The following is a 19,843-nucleotide window of genomic DNA, read 5'->3' as shown; positions in this document are numbered from 1 at the left end:
AATTCCAAATGCCATTCGGGGTCTGAAGTTACGGTATTATCTGTTCAGGACATACCGCCCTATTGTGAAACCATGTAAATATTAACCACTTCTCCTGTGTATTGGATTAAAGGGAACGCCCTGGTGCTTTATGTCCTTGGTCACAATTCTGTATAGTCACTTGTTTTAAAAGGCAGGAGATCTTTTTGTATTGAAAAGATAGTATTGGATTGCTGCTGTGGTCTCTCTAGCTGAAGAGGAGCGAGTGAGGCATGCCCTGTGCAAACTGGGCATGATGCGGCTTGGCTTGGAGGACTTTTACCTGTAAAAGCTCTGGTTGTGTTAGATCTGGACTTTGTTCTAAATCTAAACTCTGACTTTGGTGGAATTCATTGTATAGCGCTTCTTTTTCTCCTACCATTTTTAATGCAAACTACTGATGTGCGTGGGGAGCCACATTTCTGTACGTAAAAGCAGTTTCCTAAATGGTGCTTCAGGTATACCTTGTGGTATTTTGCCCCTCTTGGGATGCTGTTCTTGTGAACTCATTGTGTGCTGTTTGGCCTCTTTCATAAGATACAAATGCCATTAAAAAAACAGGTGGAAGTTATCATCCAAATGCAGAATACCAGAGCGTCTTAAACTGCTGATTCTCTGAAGCTTGACATTGTAAAGCTTCAAGGGCAAATCACACCAGCCTTGGAGAGCACTGAGTCCTTGGGCTCCTCTCTTTTGTCCCACCTAATGCTGGGTGTGAAGAATGGTGTCTCTGCCTGAGCAAGTACTGGCAGCGACCAGGGTCACTCCTCTTGTCCCTGATTATCTGGGCATGAGTGCAGGCACAGTTTTTATCAAAGTGCCCCTTTCCTTTAGGGTTGGGAATAATCACATATATCTTTTGTCTTCCAGATAGTAAAGCCATAGTTGATGGAAACTTGAAGCTGATCCTTGGCCTGATATGGACCCTTATCCTCCACTACTCCATTTCCATGCCAGTGTGGGAGGATGAAGGTGATGATGATGCGAAGAAGCAAACCCCTAAACAGAGGCTGTTGGGCTGGATCCAGAACAAAATTCCTTACTTGCCCATCACAAACTTCAACCAAAACTGGCAGGATGGCAAAGCACTGGGGGCTCTTGTTGACAGCTGTGCTCCAGGTAAGTCCTTTTACTCTGAAGGTCAGCATTTTCTTGTTCGCTCTCCTGGTTACCGCTCTGCTGTTCCTGTGGAAGGAGATTTTTGCTGCTGAGCTGGAGACAGGAATGAGGCTTTCAAGAAAACTCGAGTCCAAGAGGCCAGCTGTGGGAAGCAACAAATTGTAAATGACTTGGCCAAGAGAAATACTGGCCTAAAGCAGAATGTGTGATTGCATTATTGGAGGCGCCACGTCTGAGCATTGCATTGGGTGTAAGGGGACAAAGGCGCAAATGCTGGCTCCTAAATGCAAGAAAGACTTGTTCCCACAGCAAGTGCCAACAACCTTTCAACTTCAGGGCGCAGCAGGAGGCTTCATATGTTCTCCTGAAATAGGATTGCAGTGGGAGCACAGATCAGCCAGAAGCCGCACACTACCTGAAACTTCAGTGTTTAGCAAGCTAAGGTTGTGCTCCTTAAGGCGAGTAACATGATAAAGTGTGAAAAAGGCATAGTTTCCCTGCCTTCTTGTGAAACAGCCTTGCTAGTCCAGTTGCTGGTGTTCAGTTGGGGTGCTGTGGTATACAGCTGAAATGTTTTTTTCCAAATATGCTGCCGGAGAGCCAGTGGAACATAAAAGATGGCTAGATGTATTCATGCTGAATTTGGAAGGTGCCTTGCCCACGTTAAATTTAAAGCAGGGCAGTTCTGCGACTGACTGAAAAGCTCTGCACCATTTTTGTTGACAGGCATGGTGAGTGAAAGTCTCTCTGAACTGGCTGTTACTGTCAGTGCTGTAAGGGCCCATGGAAATGCTGGATTTTGGACTCAGAAGCGTTTTTAGTGAGCAGTACATGCTCATCTTGTTTGGGTTACTTCCTCAAAGCTCTGAACATGTTGCCATGTAGCAGCATAACACAAGCAGCTGTGGTGTTTGTACTTGGTTTCTTCAGGTAGGGAAGATCCTTTTGCAGATAACACTTAAGAGCTGAAATCTACTTGCAGGCCTGTGCCCTGACTGGGAGACCTGGGATCCGAAGAAACCTGTGGACAATGCTCGGGAAGCCATGCAGCAGGCGGACGACTGGCTGGGTGTGCCACAGGTAAGGCTGCGCAGGCTGCCTGCAGGAAGCTTTGTGCTTGCAACTAGCTTGAACTTAGGTTGAGGAAAGCAGGTGAAGTTGCTTGGACACCTCCAGAAGTTACAGTTTACTCCCGTGACATTACCTGAGAAAGAGCAAATTGCAATGAAAGGCACTACTACATTTCAGAGCTGTGACTGTAAGATCTTATGTAGGGGTTTCTGAAGACAGCTGTATTGCGGCACGTAGGATAGGGGAGAAAGTGGACCGAGTTTGTTTTCCTGCATTGAATTTCACAGAAGGAAAACTCACTGGCTTAGGAAACCACCTGTAAAGATGACTTTCAAACAGAGAACAATGTATTTGCTATCTGGATTGGTTTCATGCTGATAAAGTTGCACAGAAGTGCTGAATTCTCTAAAGCTGTTGGAACAGCTTCTGTCGTGGAGCAGGAGAAGCATCTGGTCACAAGTTTCACTTTGAAAGCACTGCAGTTCAGGGCTGTAGCACGCAAGATTATTAGTTACTAATTCTTTCAGTTTGTTATCCACGTGTTGCTTTTTAGGGGGAACATAGCTACTGTTGTCTTGCCTTGCTACTGTTTAGTTTGTCACGGTGTCCTGACAACCCTAATAAATCAAAGCACAAAAAGCCCCAAAACCACACTGGGACCATAATGAACTTGATTTTCTTGCCATGAGATAATAAATGTTGTTGTGTGTATCAAAGAGAAAATAAATGTAAGAAATCACATTAGCCTGCGGGAATTTTGAAACGTAAGACTGTCATAGCTCTGTTTCTGTGTTGACAGGCGGTAACCAAGCACTGGTACAATATACTTAATTGTGCTGTCTTTCAGGTTATTACCCCTGAAGAAATTATCCATCCTGATGTTGATGAGCACTCTGTAATGACTTACCTGTCCCAGTTCCCCAAAGCCAAGCTGAAACCAGGAGCTCCTTTGAAACCCAAACTGAATCCAAAGAAAGCAAGGGCTTATGGCAGAGGTAAGGACTCAGTGAGCTTAAGCTCTGAAGAGCGTTTAACTCTTCAGAAAGCTGGGTGGGGTTTTTTGCTTATATTGAACTCCAGACCTACTGTAACTGACTTCAAAGTTTCACTTGTATGCTCTTGGTGTGGTGCCTAGTTTCAGAAATACATGGATATAGTCCAAAAGACACTCCTAGTTCTAACATGTAAATTCCCCAAAGTCTCTGAACCTGTTTTGCAAGCTGCCAGCCTTGCAGTCCACAGCTGGAAGAAGTAGCGTGATACAGGGCTAAAACAAACTTGGTGTGAAACTTAAGCTCGCAGTAATGCTGCTGACGGTCGTTTATCTAGCAGTGAATGCTTCTAATGAGAAAACACTCCTTTAAAGAGGAAAAACCTCTTTACATCTGTGTGCATCTCTGAGCAGGCTCTCTGCGGACACAGGGTCTTCAATTTCCCAGGCTTGATGGCAGATGTGTATTAGGGTCAGCTAATTCTAAATAAATTATTTTAATTGACCAGTAGGCGTGAATACTTTTTGTTTGCACACGCACACAAAGGTGGGTTAGGAACCCTACAAACATTAGTGTCAAGCTTTTGTTGCAAAGGTTTTATTTACTAATTGGAAGGACTTGTCCATAGATATTTATGAAACTGTAGATCTACATAGGCATTCATATTTTTAACTTACTTTTTAAATTAATAATTCCTGTAACTTCTGATGTGGTTCTACTCTAGATTGGAATACACTCACAACTAAATGAAGAACAGATTTTTACCTTTAATGTACTTGGTGTGTAGCAAGGCGTCACTTATACATTACACTTTATTCTTCATTCCATCTTTTTTTTAGATCTGGGGCCAGCTGTGGTCCTTCGAGATTTTTAAAATTAGTGAGTTTCCAATTTGGATGTACAAGAGTGTAATGGAAAGAAACAAAACTTTCCTTATTTTTTTTCTAGTTTTCCTCGTTCTTTTTTTCAGCCTTATTTTCCACTGAAACTTAACTAGTGGCATGAATGCACGTGGATGCTATCTCTACACTGGAGAGCAGTCACTGTAGTCAGAAGTGGGTTTAGCACTTAAATAACTTGGGGGTTACGACTTCTGTTGTTGCTTTCCATAGCAAACATGACTTATGGATACATGTGTATATATTAAATATATATATAAATTATATTATATAATGTATAGACTACTTGTACAGCGCTTACTGACTAAATGTGACTGATCAGCTTACTTCAATCTGTCAAGTCTGGCTTTAGTCATTCTTATTCTTTCTAAAACTGGGATTGCTTTGTTGCCTACTCTGTTCTGAAACCATTGTAATGGAAATTATAAAGGGTTCGTGGCTCTTCTTGAAAGACTGAAGTTTTCCTTAAGTTAATTTGTTTAGTCAAGTCACTAAACATAAATGACAATTCCAACCGCTAATGTATGCCAGAACTGAAAGGTGACACCAGCAGCAAGGGGCTCAAACTTCTTTGTCAAACATCCACTCAACTGGGCAAGGTCTTTCAGACAACTGAGTAACAGGTCTTTATGCTTCCAGAAAAGGGTGATTGTCAGCTGTGAAGTTGGTCAGTCTTAGCTTTTTTTATTATTGTTTTTCCATGTATTACAGTAAGTTACTCATAACCTCCCAACGTGAATCTTAGTTGTAACACATCACCCTGGACTCAGCAGTGGTTTGCACCGAGGGCAGCTGTGTGTAGATCTGATGCTGAAGTGAGTCTGCAGAGGTGCTGTACACAATTGTGCAGATCATCACTGATGCACTAGGAGTTCTCACTTACCCACCCAAAGCAGATCTCTGAGAGGACAGTAAAATCTAGATGATGGCTGAGGAAGTGCTGTGACTAATGCTGTTCTGGCTGGAGCCATCTTCTGAGATAAGGAATTCTTCTCGTGCTTGCAGAAGGAGGGATGCTTAATTTGAATACCATATCTGAATGCTTGTGTAGTGGACAGAGTGAAATTATAGCTGCTGAAACTAGATGATAATCTGGGGTTTAGTTTGAAAGAATGAATATGTCAATTGTTAACACCTTATCAGAATGCTCAGATTTCCTAGTAAAAACATGATTTTCCTTGCGTTGCTCTCACATTATTGTTTTCTGAAGATAAACAAGTTAAGGAATTCTGTTGTTCACAACCACTTCCTTTAGAATCTATCAGACATTGCACTTTCCACTAATTGTGCTATGGAGGAGAAGTGCCCATGGTTTTGTGAATAAGCTGAGGAGTAATTCCCTTGGAAGGAAAGGCATATATGTTCGGGCTAGCCTGGAAGCAGTGACTTAGGGGAAGTTCTTCCACCCACTCAGTCTGACACCACCACGACAGGTGTCGTGACCTGGGGCGAAGTGCAGGGAGATGATGAAAGCCTGCTGGTAAATGCGTGCTGGAGCAGGCCCTGTGCTGAGCAATAAGGAAACTTATTAGAAATTATATGGAAGTGGCAGTGAATTGCAGGACTTTCATGGTTTAAAGAGCTCCCAGCATGCCATTTGTACAGTGTTCACTCTGGCAAAATAGTTTGAGCAGCTTTCAAAGAATAATAAGTCTGAGCCGTGTCTGTACAGCTGAGTTCTGTAATGGAGTAAAATGGAGAAGATGGAGTGTAGTCTTGCCTAAATAAGTCTTTCAGCCTTGGCTCTAGCTAATGCCTTTACTAAAAGGCTTCCCTTGGTATGTGGCTCCAGCAAACGGGGTCACTTGCTTTCACCTGAAACCAGATGCCAGCTGAGTTCCTGACTCAGCCAGAGATCTCGACGAGTTGACCACCAACGACTGACCCAAGTTTTAAAAAGAGGAGGGGTTATTGTGAGCACGATGTCCTGCGCAGGTGGTGAGGAGCTGTTGGGGTGGCATGAAGAAGCTGGTGCTAGGGGTCTCATGGGAGGGAGGGTTAGACAGCTTGTGGGTAGTCTCTGCGCTACTTTTGGATTTTGGAACAACAGCTAATGTGCTGTTCTGCCTGTCTCACAGGGATTGAACCTCATGGGAACATGGTGAAGCAGCCTGCCATCTTCACTGTAGACACTATCAGTGCTGGGCAGGGAGATCTGATGGTCTTCATAGAGGATCCAGAAGGAAACCGAGAGGAGGTGTGTGTGTTAAATATTTTTTTTGCGGACAAGTAAAGCTGGTCTGAACACTGAAGTTTTTGCAGTAGTCTTCATCTTTCACAAGTGAGTTTTAACAGATAAGTAATCTAAAAAGAAGTTGCAAAATACCATCTATCAAAAGTACAAGCCTCAAGTTTTTCCTCATAATTGCCTTACTGGCTGAACTTGAAAAAAACTTTACGAACCAACATAACTCCATTGTCCAGTAGTAACAGTGCTTTAGCTTGACTGGCCAAGTACACTCTGACACGGTTTTAGATAATGTGCATCAGTAAATCACTTCTGCCCTTACTCATTCTGCAAGGATGGCTAAAGCAGTTATTTAGATACCATGAATCATTTTGAGTTAAAATGCTGGTTTTAATGTTTATAGAAACTTCTCATCCAAGTGCTCCACTTGATCATGTTACAACATTCCAGAAAAATACAGCTGTATGTTGGACTTTGTCTTCTCAGTTTTGGCCAGCCTTAGTAGAGCAATTATCAGCAAGAGAGAGGGCTGGGGAGAAGATAGTTTGCTTCATCTCATGTAAAGACGAAATAAATGTGGGGTTTTTTCCATATGAGAAGAGGAGGTAGCAAATATCCCCACTCCCACAGAAACACATCTCTGACATTGCTGACTCTGGAAATAGTTTGAAGTATCAAGTGCTGCCCAGAAAAGTCTTAGACTGGCATGCATAGGCACAGCTTGACAATGGATGTATTTTCTCTCCTAGGCAAAGATAACACCATCCAGTGACAAAAACAAGACCTATTCAGTTCAGTATGTGCCAAGGGTTACTGGACCTCACAAGGTAGGTTGTGTGTCAGTAACCATTATTCTCTTGCTAAACAAGCTGCTCTGCTGGTTGTTAATGTGAGCCCCTAAGGGCTGCCTGTTTATTGATGGTGTAATAGCACCCTAAAGAAAAGGTAATCTGATGTGGCCTTAGTCCTCGGTCTGAGCTATCAGACTGTCCCCTTCTCGGGGGGAAAGGGGTTGCGTTGGGAGAAAGTGTGTGGGTGTTTGGGTATAAAGTACTACAGCTGGCTCTCCTCTTGCATGGGGCCACTTCTTGCAGCTTATGGAACTGGTTTTGTGGGTTGTCACAGAGAAAAGTACCAGATTGCTTCTATAAGGCAATTCTTTGTTGATGATATTGTCCACCATGGTGGTTTTGCAGAGAAGTTGTCCCCACCCAATTCTGTCCCCCAGTGCCTGCAGAAGCAGGTAGACAATGAGTGATCCTGTTGTTTGGCACTTGCCTGAATGGCTGGTCCCCACAACCAACCTAAAAAGATAAATGCCATTTCTACTGCCACTTCATTGCTGGATGATGATCTGCCTCTCACTGGCACATTCAGATTTAAGTTTCCCCACTGGTGTGGCTGATCCCGTGATAAGTAGCACTTTAAGATAGCAGTTATGCTGAAAGGGCTGGATGAAGGTTATGGAATGGATGGTGTCTCTCACCTCCAGGCATAGACTATGCTAGGAACACAGCTGCTTGGTTCTGTCCTTGGCCGTGTGGCACTGAGCTCTGCCTCTGCCTGGTGGGTTGCCTGCTGACACTGTCTTTCTCTAGGTTTCGGTCCTGTTTGCTGGGCAGCACATCTCAAAGAGCCCATTTGAAGTGAATGTGGACAAAGCTCAGGGGGATGCAAGCAAAGTAACAGCAAAGGGACCGGGGCTGGAGGCAACAGGAAACATTGCCAACAAACCTACCTACTTTGACCTCTACACAGCAGGTAAGCAGGATGAATGAGTCCTGAAATCCTTCAGCTTCCTTAGGTTTGAGGAGAACCTAACCCATGGAAGAATAAAGAAACTGTAGCTGAAGAGTGGGTTAGGATTTGCAACTCCATCAAATTCAGTGATGAAGTAATAGTGTCAGGCTGCTTTAGGGGCTTCCATGGTGTATGAAGTGTTTGAAGTATGGAGCTGAGCTGGAGCAGGAAGGTGCTAAGTGTCACCCAGAAATTTGCCATGAAATTGCTGAATGGCAGCAGACACATTTCTGGCTGGTTTCTTCCCCCAGCTCATTTCAAACAGGAATGTGAAATGCCCACCTCTGAAGGATGATCTGCGAGTAAACTGTGAAGACTTTAACTGTTCTGTATTTAGCTTTACAGAAAGCATCTGCCACAGTGCTACTGTGGGTTCATACTTCAGTGACTAATTGGTTTCAACCTCTTTTGTAATTATTAGAGGGCTACTATCTTCATTAGGACATCTCCATCATGTGACTTGTTGCCTGCTCTTAGACCAAAGCTGTAGCCTAGAGGAATGAGTCAATACAATGCTACAAATGCTAATTCATTTAGAACAATGTGAAACTACTTAGGGCAGTTACTTGAAGTATTTAAACACCAAAATATGCTGAGTAGCATATTTTAAATTGCCTTCTGCCTGAAGGCATTGAGAAATAAAATTAAATGTGGTTATAGTGAAGGGAAGTGTTATGTTCAGCCTCTAATTGGGAGAGGGAGTGGTCTGAATCATGTAAAGACGTGTCCAGCCTCTGAAAAAGTCTGGAAAACTGTTTGTTGCATGATGAATTGAATAAAATGTGAGAGGAGCAGGTGTCTGAACCAAAGTGAATGTGTGTGGCCTGGCAGAGGAGGATCCTTGTCCAGACCAGCATGCATGTTGTCCGAGTGTTTAATCTAAACCAGTTCAAAGCTTGAGAAATTGAACTGACTGGTGAAGCTGTGGGCTTCTCCACGACAGAGGTGCTACAAGGTGGTAGCAATAGGACAAGAGGGTCCATGTGTATTCAGTACAAATCTGTCATAAAACTTTGGGTGGAGTGGCGGAGCTCTATCAGTTTGACTTCATGGAGATGCCACCATCCTGTCTTTTCCCCCCCCTACTTGAATATCTGGTTGCTGTCAGAAGCAGCTGAATATTTAGGCTGTGGCTAGAAGTGGTAGCAGAGGACAGTTGGCTGAGCCCAGTCAGCTGGCTGTGATCCCACACACATGCACGTTCCTGTGGGGAAGCCAAGGCTCAGCTGGGCTTGTTTCCTTTGCAGGTGCCGGTGTGGGTGATGTGATCGTAGAAGTGGAGGATCCTCAGGGAAGAAACCTTGCTGAAGTTGCGGTAGAAGACAAAGGCAACCAAGTCTACCGTTGTACCTACAAAGCTGTTCAAGCTGGTCCTCACATTGTCAAAGTGACTTTTGCGGGGGAGGCAATTCCCAAAACTCCTTGCACTGTCCTCATTGGAGAGGGTATGCTTTTTAAAAATGCACCTAAATGTTAATGGCCATTTTTCATCTTGACTGTGATCACAGAATATGCTTGAATATTGCCTTGGACATTCTTTGTGCCTGGTCAACATCTTAGACCTGATTCAGTGGGTCACCTGGGTATTTGCAGGGTAAAACAGCGCTTTAACAGTAATACAGCTTTTGTTGCTAGAGTTTCCTTTCTGCTTAGACCTCCAAATGTTAAGCTACCCTTTGTATTTTTTTTGAACTGTTTTATGCAGCTGTGCAGTGTCTTGCTGTTTTCCACCTTTGTTCCTCAAATGACTATATTTACTGTTTTCCTCCTTAACTGACACCTAACTTGCTTTCTGTTCCATCCTTACGTGCTCCTACGCTTTTAGATCTCTGCTCATCTCTCCTGAGCTACCCTCCATTTGTGGAATTTTGGACTTCACTGCTAATGGCTTCATAGTTGGTAAGAGGTGTGCATAGTTGGTAAGAGGATGCTCTGTGATGTTTGCTTTTTGCAAGCTTTTAGCGTGCAGCTTGTCCCAGCCGAAAGGGTTTTTGGTTTTGTTGGGGTTGGGGAAGAAAGTTGCAAGCAAACTGAAACGATGTGTAACCCAGTCAGTGAAACCGGCTGAATCACAAGCTGCCTGGCTTAGTTGTGTGAAGGCTCTGCAAGCCATTCTCCCTCCACGTTAGGCACGCTCCTGTGTGCTCCCACCAAGTTTTCAGAGCTAGCAGATGGTACGTGATCTTTGCTTACGCTGTCTGGTGTAGGACACGAGCGATGTTGGCTGCTGCAGGGGTGAGGGTAAAACTAGTTAGCCATTGAAATGAGTAAAAACCTAACGAGCTGCTTGGCAGACTTGGGCTTCTGCTGTAAGCACGGCATATTTGGGAAATGCATGTTGGGATTACACTGCTGGGAAGCCGTGATTATTTGTAAATCTCTTAAAACCCTTCAGGTCTCTGGAGTTGGAGACCACGTGATTGCTGAGACTGTGTAACCAAAACTGTTCTTAAGTGTGGATTAGCTTATTTATGTAGCCACTCTGCAGGCCTGGAGAAGCACTTGGACTAAAGGGGTCAATTGAAAGCTTAAGCTCAGCCATGCCTAACCTACTGCCCCTACTCATGGCTCCTTCAGTCTGCAGAGGGCTCGATGGCTCTGGCTTTGCTTCTGAAAGCGTGACCTGTGACAAGCAGAGGGTTGTGATGTGGCGTCTCCTAGCAAAGCATGTTCAGAACTTGTCTCTGCTAAAAGCAGTTATTCCAGTCATGTACTTCTGAAAGAACAGCACATACTGTTCACTGGGGCTTCTCTGCAAAAGGAGACTTCACCCCATGCTGCAGTTTGCTTCTCAATGCGGAAGGCGCGAAGAAGATTGCTCCTAGTATGGTGAATATCTGTGTGTGATGACTTTTGTATTGATAACTGGCATCAAATTGGAAAGTGACTGGGCTTCAGCATTTGCTTTCATTCTAAAAAATGTCCCTTTTGGGGGGTCAATGTTGACTGGCTGCACCAAGCACTATGGGACATAGACAACGGCTGTGCAGACTCTGTGTCTGTCTGCCTTAGTGCTATAATGTTGAAACCTGTGCTGAAAGCTAAGCTGTGGTTGCTGTGAGTCAACATTTAACTAAAAATTGTTCCAAGCTGGTTAAGCGATGTGTATGTTGAGAATCAAAGGCAGTATTGATGTCTGAAATTTCCTTGCAGCCTGCAATCCGAATGCATGTCGTGCCACCGGGAGAGGTCTGCAGCCCAAGGGCGTCCGCATGAGGGAAACGGCTGACTTCAAGGTTGATACCAGAGCAGCAGGGAGCGGGGAGATTGGAGTGACTGTAAAGGGACCGAGTAAGTGTTGGGGTGAATTTGTGCTATGGGTGTATTTTAGAGAAGGAGGGGAGGCAGAGGCTGTGAAAAGGAAGAGCACTGTGGAAGGATACAGTGACCTGATGGAACTGATGGGATTTGTATCACCATAAAAAGCTGAATTTCAGAAGGTCTTTCTGGTATTTCGTATCTAGTATGAAGGCTTCGATCTGCAGGGCTGAGTAACATTACGCCTGGGTTTAGGTCTCTCCATTTTAATCTGTGAGCAAAGCTGAGAAAATCCACATCTGCCTGCCTTGGCCTCCACACTTCATGGGTTCTCATTGGTTCTTCATCTGTTCTGTGGGAGCAAGTCATGCTCCAAGGTCTCTGACAGTGGAAATCCTGCTCTTATAAAGCTAGAAATGGCTCAGAGCAGCACTTTTTGGCTGCACTGGATGCTCAGGCACATGAACAGGGGAGTAGAGGGCTGAAGAGAACCTGTAGGCTGACTCGGAGACCTTCTGCCAGGATCCAGCCCCAGGTCCTTTGCTGTGTCCTGAGCTCCTACCGTGTGTGGCCCTCCACTCAGACCATGACAGGCTGGGCTGATGGGAAAGCTGGCTTGTGCAGTGGGTTCCTGGGGCTGCCAGCACCAGTGGCTGTGCTGCTGCTCTCAGGGAGCTGCTGTGCTTGTGAGCTGGTCACCTCCCACTGCTTGAGAGGGTATTAAAAGGTGCATTGTATTGCCTTTACCTCCTCCAAACACAGAGGTCCTCTCTGTGGCTTAATGCTGGGCTCGGGGGGGAAGCAACAGACATATCGATGTAAATTTTAGTGTGTTAAGCTTTTCTTCCTAAATTCTTCATCTTGAAGAAAATGAAAAGTAGGCATTCCCTACATACTTGTGGTTGCAAAGTCTGACAAACGTTCAGCTTTTTTGTTTTAACATATGACATGCATCATACTGCAGACTAAGAAAATAAAACACAAGGGAACCTATTAAGTCTGGTAACTTAAAATACTTTCTGCTATATTTCTTCTGGAAGTGTTTGCTGTCTTTGTCCTAGAGGGCAACTAGAAATAACTTCCCTTATAACCTGACCTTTTTTTCTCTGGTGGAAGAAATTTATTCTTGCAAGCTAAAACAAACACTAGAAAACGTGAACTTTTCTGAGTAATTGAAGGCAGGATGGAAGCTGTTAAGTTTAATGCTGAACTGATCTTTCAACAGAGGGCTTGGAGGAGCTGGTGAAACAAAAAGGCTTTATGGATGGTGTATATGCATTTGAATACTATCCAGCTACCCCAGGGAAGTACGTTGTCACGATTACATGGGGTGGGCACAACATCCCAAAAAGGTGAGTTAGAAGTAACTTTATTTGAATTTTTATGCCCTTTGGTGGGTTGTGTAGTTAGTGGGCTTTTAAAGCAATGCTGATCTTCAAAGAAGCCCTGGGGATGAACAAAGTTAGTGGCCAGCAGTTGCTGTGGCAGTTTATCTACAGCCTGTTTTAGATCTGCAGCAGCTTATGTTGGGAAAGCTGTGAAGGGTGATTTGCATCAGTCTTGCTAAATCCAAAATGATGAATACCAGAAGTAATAAAACTTGGTGGATCACAGAACTTGGACTTTGCTGTGAGTTTTTGAAGGAATTTGTTATTTTAGTGTCCAGGGCTCCAGCAAGCAGCACAAGCCAAATATTTGACACTCTGGATTTTTGATGCAAGATGTGATGGGTTGGGTGACCTGTCAGCTAGAGAGACAGTCTGCTGGGCACTGTGCCACCACATGATAGCTTCGATTAATTTGGGAAGTCCAATGTAAGGCCTCATTAAAATGCCTGGGGAAAAAAAAAAAAACAAAACGCCAATGCTGTGTTTGTCCTAGTTTCTCATCCTGTGCTTTCCTTTTCTCTTGTAGCCCCTTTGAAGTTCAAGTGGGTCATGAAGCAGGTCCTCAGAAAGTGCGAGCCTGGGGACCAGGACTGCATGAGGGGATTGTGGGCAAATCAGCTGACTTTGTGGTGGAGTCCATTGGCACAGAAGTTGGCTCTCTTGGTATGTTACTTTACTTAGTTTGCCTGAAGTATTTCTATATTTTAATGCTAGCAATGAATTAATGAGAAGCAATAGCTTTCCCAGCAGTAAAACCCATGTCTGTAAGGTGTTCTGGCCTAACGATTAACTTATATCAGAGTATCAAAGACAAGTCCTAGAGACAGGACTGTGTGTAATGGTGAGTGTTGATCTATGGTTTTGTAGGGTGAGATCCAGAAGGGAATGATGGATTATTTCCTCTGTTACTGGAGAAGAGTGATAGAGAGCATCAGGCCTGGTTATAGCTAATAGAAAAGCAGTTTGGAGAAGCGGTGTTACGTTAGCAGCCACCACAAACCTAACATGAGGAAACTACTTATTCTTTTCAGGCTTTGCAATAGAAGGCCCTTCACAGGCTAAAATTGAGTGTGATGATAAGAACGATGGCTCTTGTGATGTGAAGTATTGGCCCAAAGAGCCTGGTGAATATGCTGTGCACATCATGTGCGATGATGAGGACATAAAAGACAGCCCTTACATGGCATTCATCCGACCAGCTTCAGGAGACTTCAACCCAGATAAGGTGATGTATAAAAGCTCACCCATGGCATAACACACCTTTGATATAACTACAGTAGAGATGTTTCTGGAGGCTTCTGGTAACAGACTTGGCTTTTAAGTTGCCTCTTCTTAAAGCTCTGAATTTGCCATGCTCCAGCCAGATATTACTCAGCTCTTTCTAATAACGCTGTTGTGGTTTTGACTTAATGTAATGAAAACTTGCATTAGTCAAAATTCCTGACTTCCACGCTAGCCTCTACTTGTATCCCATGCTTCATGATTTTTGTGGGAAGGTCTTCAGAAGTAAATGACTTAGTTTCACTTCTCTTTCTGAACTGCAAGCTAAAACTCTTGAGGTTTTTTTGTTGGTTTTTTTTTTTTAGGTGAAAGCGTATGGTCCAGGCTTGGAGAAGACTGGCTGCATAGTGAACAATCCTGCTGAGTTCACAGTTGAAACCAAGGATGCCGGAAAAGCACCTCTGAAGATGTATGCACAGGTAAAAAGCCAAAGGCAGCTATGTGAAGCGTCAACAAAAGGGCTTTAATACTGCTGGGAAAAATGCCTTGAGTATTTCTGCTTGCTTACACACCATTTAGTTCGGAGCATGTGTAATTCTTTCAAACCTCTGTGCTTTGATCTGTGTAATGTAGTCAGGCAGCAGACCTGACTCAAGACAAGGTGACTTCTCCCTGGTGCATGAAATACATGGCTTTGCTTCTTTACTTGGAGTCTCCTCAACAAAACAAACCATAATTTCCTGGAGTTGTCATTTGGAAGCAGACTAAGTGTCTCTGAGCCTGTGAATCTCGGGCGAGCTTGTTAAAGTATGTGTTGTAGCATGGTGTTAGGAATGAGCAAGCGTTAGATGAAGAAGGCTTACAGGAGTGCAATTTGCATGTTTCTTCAGTATTTCTGAGCTACAGTTCTGGAAAAACCCACACATTTTGGAACAATCTTGTGCTGTTCAAAACATACAAACATTTTTAAAGTACCTGAACTTTCTGCTTTTACTTAACTGCTTTTTAGGATGGAGAAGGGAACCCTATTGATATCCAGATAAAGAGCAAACCTGATGGTGTGTTTGCCTGCTCCTATGTGCCAGTTAAACCAATCAAACATACGATTTCTGTTGTCTGGGGAGGAGCCAATGTGCCCAACAGCCCATTTAGGGTAAGTATTGAGATGGGTATTACTAGTTCTAGCTGCTAGTAGGACATTGATGCTCATAGCTACTTGTCATTATAACAAGAATGATAAAACCTTTCTGTGAACATCAAGGAAATGTGCTCTTCTGCTGCCTTTTTTTAGGAATCTGCTTGAGAAAAAGCTTTCTTCTTTTACAAGTTCATGCATTGTAGTTCTCTCAGTCCAGATGCAACCAGGGGGATTTGGGGCAATTAGTTCTGACCTTGGTACTGTTTTCTTGTAGCCTCTGTCAAAGCAATGCTCAGACTTGACTGTTATCTCAAGTGTGACATAGATGTGTGATTCTGACCTTTGTGAATCTGTGTAGGTCCTTATAGGTCAAGGGAGTCATCCTCAGAAAGTCAAAGTGTTTGGACCTGGTGTGGAGAGAACTGGCCTGAAAGCAAACGAGCCAACCCACTTCACTGTTGACTGCACAGATGCAGGAGAAGGTACAGGCAGGCTGGGCTTTTGCTGTGGTATCAGAATCACAGGTCATGCATGCAGGATTGCGTACTGTTTCCTTGTTTCATGGAAAAAACCTTGGGAAGCAGAACATTGCAGTGAATTGTGTTGTGATCTGTTATGACAATTAATGAAGTGACTTGGGTAACTACTAGGAATGTCTGTACTGGCTGGTAGCAAAACTTTCATTTGTTTTTTTTTCTAGGTGATGTCAGTGTTGGAATTAAATGTGATGCTCGTGTGGTCAGTGATGAGGAAGAAGACATAGATTTTGACATCATCCATAATGCTAATGATACGTTCACAGTGAAATACGCACCACCTGCTGCTGGGCGCTACACTATTAAAGTGCTTTTTGCCGGAGAGGTTTGTAGTTGTTGTTTTACAGCCTCATGTTTCTACATTCTGTTTGCCTGCTCTTTGATCGCTGAGCACATGCCGCTGCACAGCTGGCTGTGTGGCTCCTTCTGTTTCAGCTCACATGCACCTTATCTGGTCACTGTTTCCAAAACTACTTTTTCAGTACTTAAAGGAACACAAGTGAGAGGGACTGGCTGGGGACACTGAGATTCAAGTATGGGATGTGTTGGGCTGTCATAATGAGTGTGGTCTCAGTGATGGGGCAAAGCTACTTTATAAAGGACAGAAAAACAAAGTGTCTCTCCAAGGAATATGGGGATAAAAGTAAGTTTTCTGTAAAGGAAAAAAAGAGGAGAGGCCCCTCCCTGCAAACCACCCAGCAGTTAGCTTTGCCCTAGGCTTTAAATGCCCAGTGCTCATTAAGACAGAGCAGAGTGCTTAAGTAGGGTGAAATTTTACTCAAGATGATGCTGGAATTAAAGCAGAAGTATCTTAAAATTATTATCTCTCTAGTTCAGCTACTGAAGAGTGACCTGCTTATGTTTAGAACTATGTTTCTGTTGCAGGAAATTCCTGCCAGCCCATTCAGAGTTAAAGTGGAACCCTCGCACGATGCCAGCAAAGTGAAAGCTGAAGGACCTGGGCTGAACAAAACTGGTGAGATCTTGGTTGAGATGGTGTGGCCAGTGCTGGACTGTGAGAGGCTGTTGCAGGGTAGCTGCTGCCTGGCTGGGCCTTGCTGGGATGCAGCGATACGATGCTGGATGCAGCTGGGTGGGGTGCCAAGCGATTGGAAACAGCTCTGTTCCCTTGGCATTTTGCTTGGGTAGGCTTTGTAGGTTCCGAATGCTTCTTGGGAAGAGTTCCTTTGTGTGAGCTCTGCATAAATTAGCATTAATATTTTTCTTCAGGTGTGGAAAACGGAAAGCCAACGCACTTCACGGTGTTCACCAAAGGAGCTGGAAAAGCACCACTGGATGTGCAGTTCAGCAGCCCGGTGCCAGGAGAGGCAGTGGCAGATCTGGATATCATTGACAATTATGACTATTCCCACACTGTTAGGTACACTCCAATACAGCAGGTAGGTCCAACTCCTGTAGAAGGAAGGGCTCATGCTACAATAGTACCGTGACTTCCTTCCCTGGTACCCGTGTACAAAGGAACAAGCAGATAAAACTTGCCAGGGTGTCCTGTTCACCAGGATCCCTAAAGCCTGCAAGACACTTGGGACCGGTAAGCAGTAACGCAGTCTTCTGGTGTAGTTATTGATAACTTGTCACTGTATTCTTTTCTGGGAACAAGTAGCATATTGAAGCAATAGGGACAGCTTGTGTTGTCATTCCGCACCTTATCAGTCAAAGAGGAAAGGTAGTGAATCTTCCTGGGGTCTGAAATGGAGCTGGCTGCTGCACTGCCTGCTCTGAGCTGCCATGGTCCATCCTGCAAAGTCAGGGCTGGGATTTGCCTCCTCTCAGCAAGCTGCTGTTGTCAGAGGAGCTGTAGGGCAAATTGGAGCAGGGACAAAAAGAACAGCATTGGGGTGACAGTATAACAGCTCTGCAGTAGGAAAGTGAAGGAGCTGCTGCAGTGGAGCAAAGTGAGGCTGCAGATTAAATGTATCTAAAGTATTTGTATTTGAGGTTTTCGCTTGGGTTGGAAAAAAATTCAATCTAACTCATTTTGGTTCACAGACAAATGCTTCCTAGCAACACCATTATAGAGCTGAAAGTGGAAGCTGCTAATAGCAAGGAGTATTTTTCCTTATGTGGTGCTTTCATGTTTTTAAAGGGTCATTAAATGCCAGAAAGCACGAATCTCATGTATTTCTGAAGATGTAGACGCTATAATGCTGAAGTCAAAGTGTTTTGCTGCTCTTGTTCTGCAAAACAAACACATGAGCTTCTCGGTCGTCTGCACCAGCTTCCTTGCGCATAGCTGTTTGGAAGTGGGCTGATGTGGAGAACTGCATCATTATTTATCTGATAATGCTGGATTAGCATTCTTGGAAGCACTATAGAGCTAGCATTTGGTTTTGGATAAAGCAGTTGCATGATCTCAGGATGTGGCTGGTGGGCCTCTTTGGAGAAGCTTTTGCTTGCTAAGTCAGGGTTGGTATGCAGAAGCGAGCAACGTCATCTGAACTCTGCGTGTGTGTGAGCAGTACCATATTGCTGTTAAACATAAAAAGCCATGGTGAAACAAGCCCAGACCACGTTTCCCATTTTGTTTCCTATTTAGAGAAGTACCTTGGGTCACAGAGGAGCTGTGGGCTTAGGGGAGATGCTTGCAGATAGCAGTGGCAGGAAAACAATAGTTAAAAAGAGGAGATAAAAAGAGGCTGCATGGTAATTAGAGTAGCCTTGTTGTCCCTCCATGCGGTTAGCACATAGGTCATTCCTGGATCCTGTCTTGCTCAGGTTTGTAAGCTTTGGGTTGCAAATGGAACTCTGGACTCTTCAGAGCAGGGCGGAGAGGATGGACTAGGTAGTTTAAATTCCTGAGGGGCTGTGTCAGCAGCAGAGTAGCCTTGGTTTATTGCTGTTTACTCAGCCTTATCTATCTCGTTTGTGGTGTTGCTACAGCTACCCGTGTGTGTGTTTTCTGAAAACAACCAAGGGTAATCATGAAAGCTATTCACTAGCTTGTGTGAAACATCCATGATTATTTCACTTGGGAGCCGAATTGGCCAAGAACGAAAAGTAAGCAAACAGTGAATATAGCTAAAATATGGCCTGCAGTAGGAAAGAGTAAAAGGAGCACACATTGTGGGCTGGAGCTTGCCATGGCTGTGCGGTGTTCTGGCCAAAATACACAAGAGCATTAATCTTTCTGACTTGTACAGCTTAAACCCCTGGTATTTCAGATGCTGTAATAATATGACCACTTGGCAGGTTTGGCTTTGGCCTGACTTCTTTGTGCAGTGGAAGGGATACCTGGTCTGGAGCACCGGGACAGTCATTCAGCTGTTGAATCTGAGCACTGGGGGGATGAGAGCCAGCCTGAGGCAGAGGTTTTGCCAGGCAGCTTGAATAATATAATTGAATGTTGGAAAGAACTGTCTTTTTTTCTCTTTCTATATTAAATAAAAACCAGTTAATGCTTTGAAGGACTGCAGTGGGGTGAGAGTTTTAGAGTCCATAAACCAGCAAGTTTGGCTGTGGCCATCTAAAGTGGTTTAGGGGAAGTGGCTAGGTACTGCTTGGATATTAGTGCATCGATATGGAGTGAGGAACTGAGCTAACTTGTAAATTCTCCAACTAGGGTCCAATGAAGGTTTCGGTGACTTATGGTGGTGATCCTATCCCGAAAAGCCCTTTCACTGTGGGTGTTGCTGCTCCACTAGACCTCAGCAAAGTTAAAGTCAATGGACTCGAAAACAGTAAGTACCTCTGGGCTGAAAGCCCCATAGCCTGCCTACCTCTGACTTGTCTGCTGGATCTGTGATGGCTGACACGTCCTGCTGGAACAGAAGCAGGCAAAACAAACTTCTTTTTTAACTTGCTTGGGGATTAACCAGCTCCAGTTTTATAGCTTAACTACTCTGATTTAGCTGGTCCTCTTGAGAACTGAATTCGATTTAGACTTGATTTTTTTTTTTTGGCAAAGTTTACATAGCGATATAGACAAAGCATGTGTTGGGGTTTAGGCCCTTGTGAACAGAGCCGGGTTCTACGCCAGGCGGGGGACCTGCTGATGAAATCTGGTTTCCTTGAGGCTAGATGGCTATTCAAATATATGTAACTGCTACAGGGCAGCGTGTCATTTATACGATTTCTTTGTTTTCTGAAAGCAGAAGAACTTGGAGCTATGAAATATTGTTGCATTCCTGAAATGAGCCTCTTATACTGTCAAGCCATGCATTACTGTCTTGTTTAGCATGGCAATTTTGCAGCTCC

At 44.1% G+C, this 19,843-nt stretch overlaps 2 protein-coding genes across 8 annotated transcripts in view; one reads left to right on the top strand and one right to left on the bottom strand.

Moving 5' to 3' along the window:
* The window catches only part of DENND6A (DENN domain containing 6A), a 222,241-nt gene that overhangs the window by 168,665 nt on the left and 33,733 nt on the right, over positions 1-19,843 (bottom strand). The window lies entirely within an intron of this gene.
* The window catches only part of FLNB (filamin B), a 72,741-nt gene that overhangs the window by 22,607 nt on the left and 30,291 nt on the right, over positions 1-19,843 (top strand). For all 5 annotated transcript variants that reach the window (XM_069866152.1, XM_069866156.1, XM_069866155.1 and 2 more), the window contains exons 2-19: positions 889-1,137; positions 2,120-2,217; positions 3,056-3,203; positions 6,178-6,296; positions 7,037-7,114; positions 7,886-8,048; positions 9,335-9,532; positions 11,241-11,378; positions 12,571-12,697; positions 13,260-13,396; positions 13,765-13,958; positions 14,320-14,433; positions 14,964-15,107; positions 15,451-15,574; positions 15,793-15,953; positions 16,514-16,604; positions 16,859-17,028; positions 19,209-19,326. In XM_069866152.1, the coding sequence (XP_069722253.1) occupies positions 889-1,137; positions 2,120-2,217; positions 3,056-3,203; positions 6,178-6,296; positions 7,037-7,114; positions 7,886-8,048; positions 9,335-9,532; positions 11,241-11,378; positions 12,571-12,697; positions 13,260-13,396; positions 13,765-13,958; positions 14,320-14,433; positions 14,964-15,107; positions 15,451-15,574; positions 15,793-15,953; positions 16,514-16,604; positions 16,859-17,028; positions 19,209-19,326 (2,571 nt within the window). The remainder of the gene's footprint in view (positions 1-888; positions 1,138-2,119; positions 2,218-3,055; positions 3,204-6,177; positions 6,297-7,036; positions 7,115-7,885; positions 8,049-9,334; positions 9,533-11,240; positions 11,379-12,570; positions 12,698-13,259; positions 13,397-13,764; positions 13,959-14,319; positions 14,434-14,963; positions 15,108-15,450; positions 15,575-15,792; positions 15,954-16,513; positions 16,605-16,858; positions 17,029-19,208; positions 19,327-19,843) is intronic.

Source organism: Phaenicophaeus curvirostris, chromosome 11 (genome assembly GCF_032191515.1).
Source record: "Phaenicophaeus curvirostris isolate KB17595 chromosome 11, BPBGC_Pcur_1.0, whole genome shotgun sequence".
NCBI lineage: Eukaryota > Metazoa > Chordata > Aves > Cuculiformes > Cuculidae > Phaenicophaeus > Phaenicophaeus curvirostris.
This window is presented reverse-complemented; position numbering and strand designations above follow the sequence as displayed.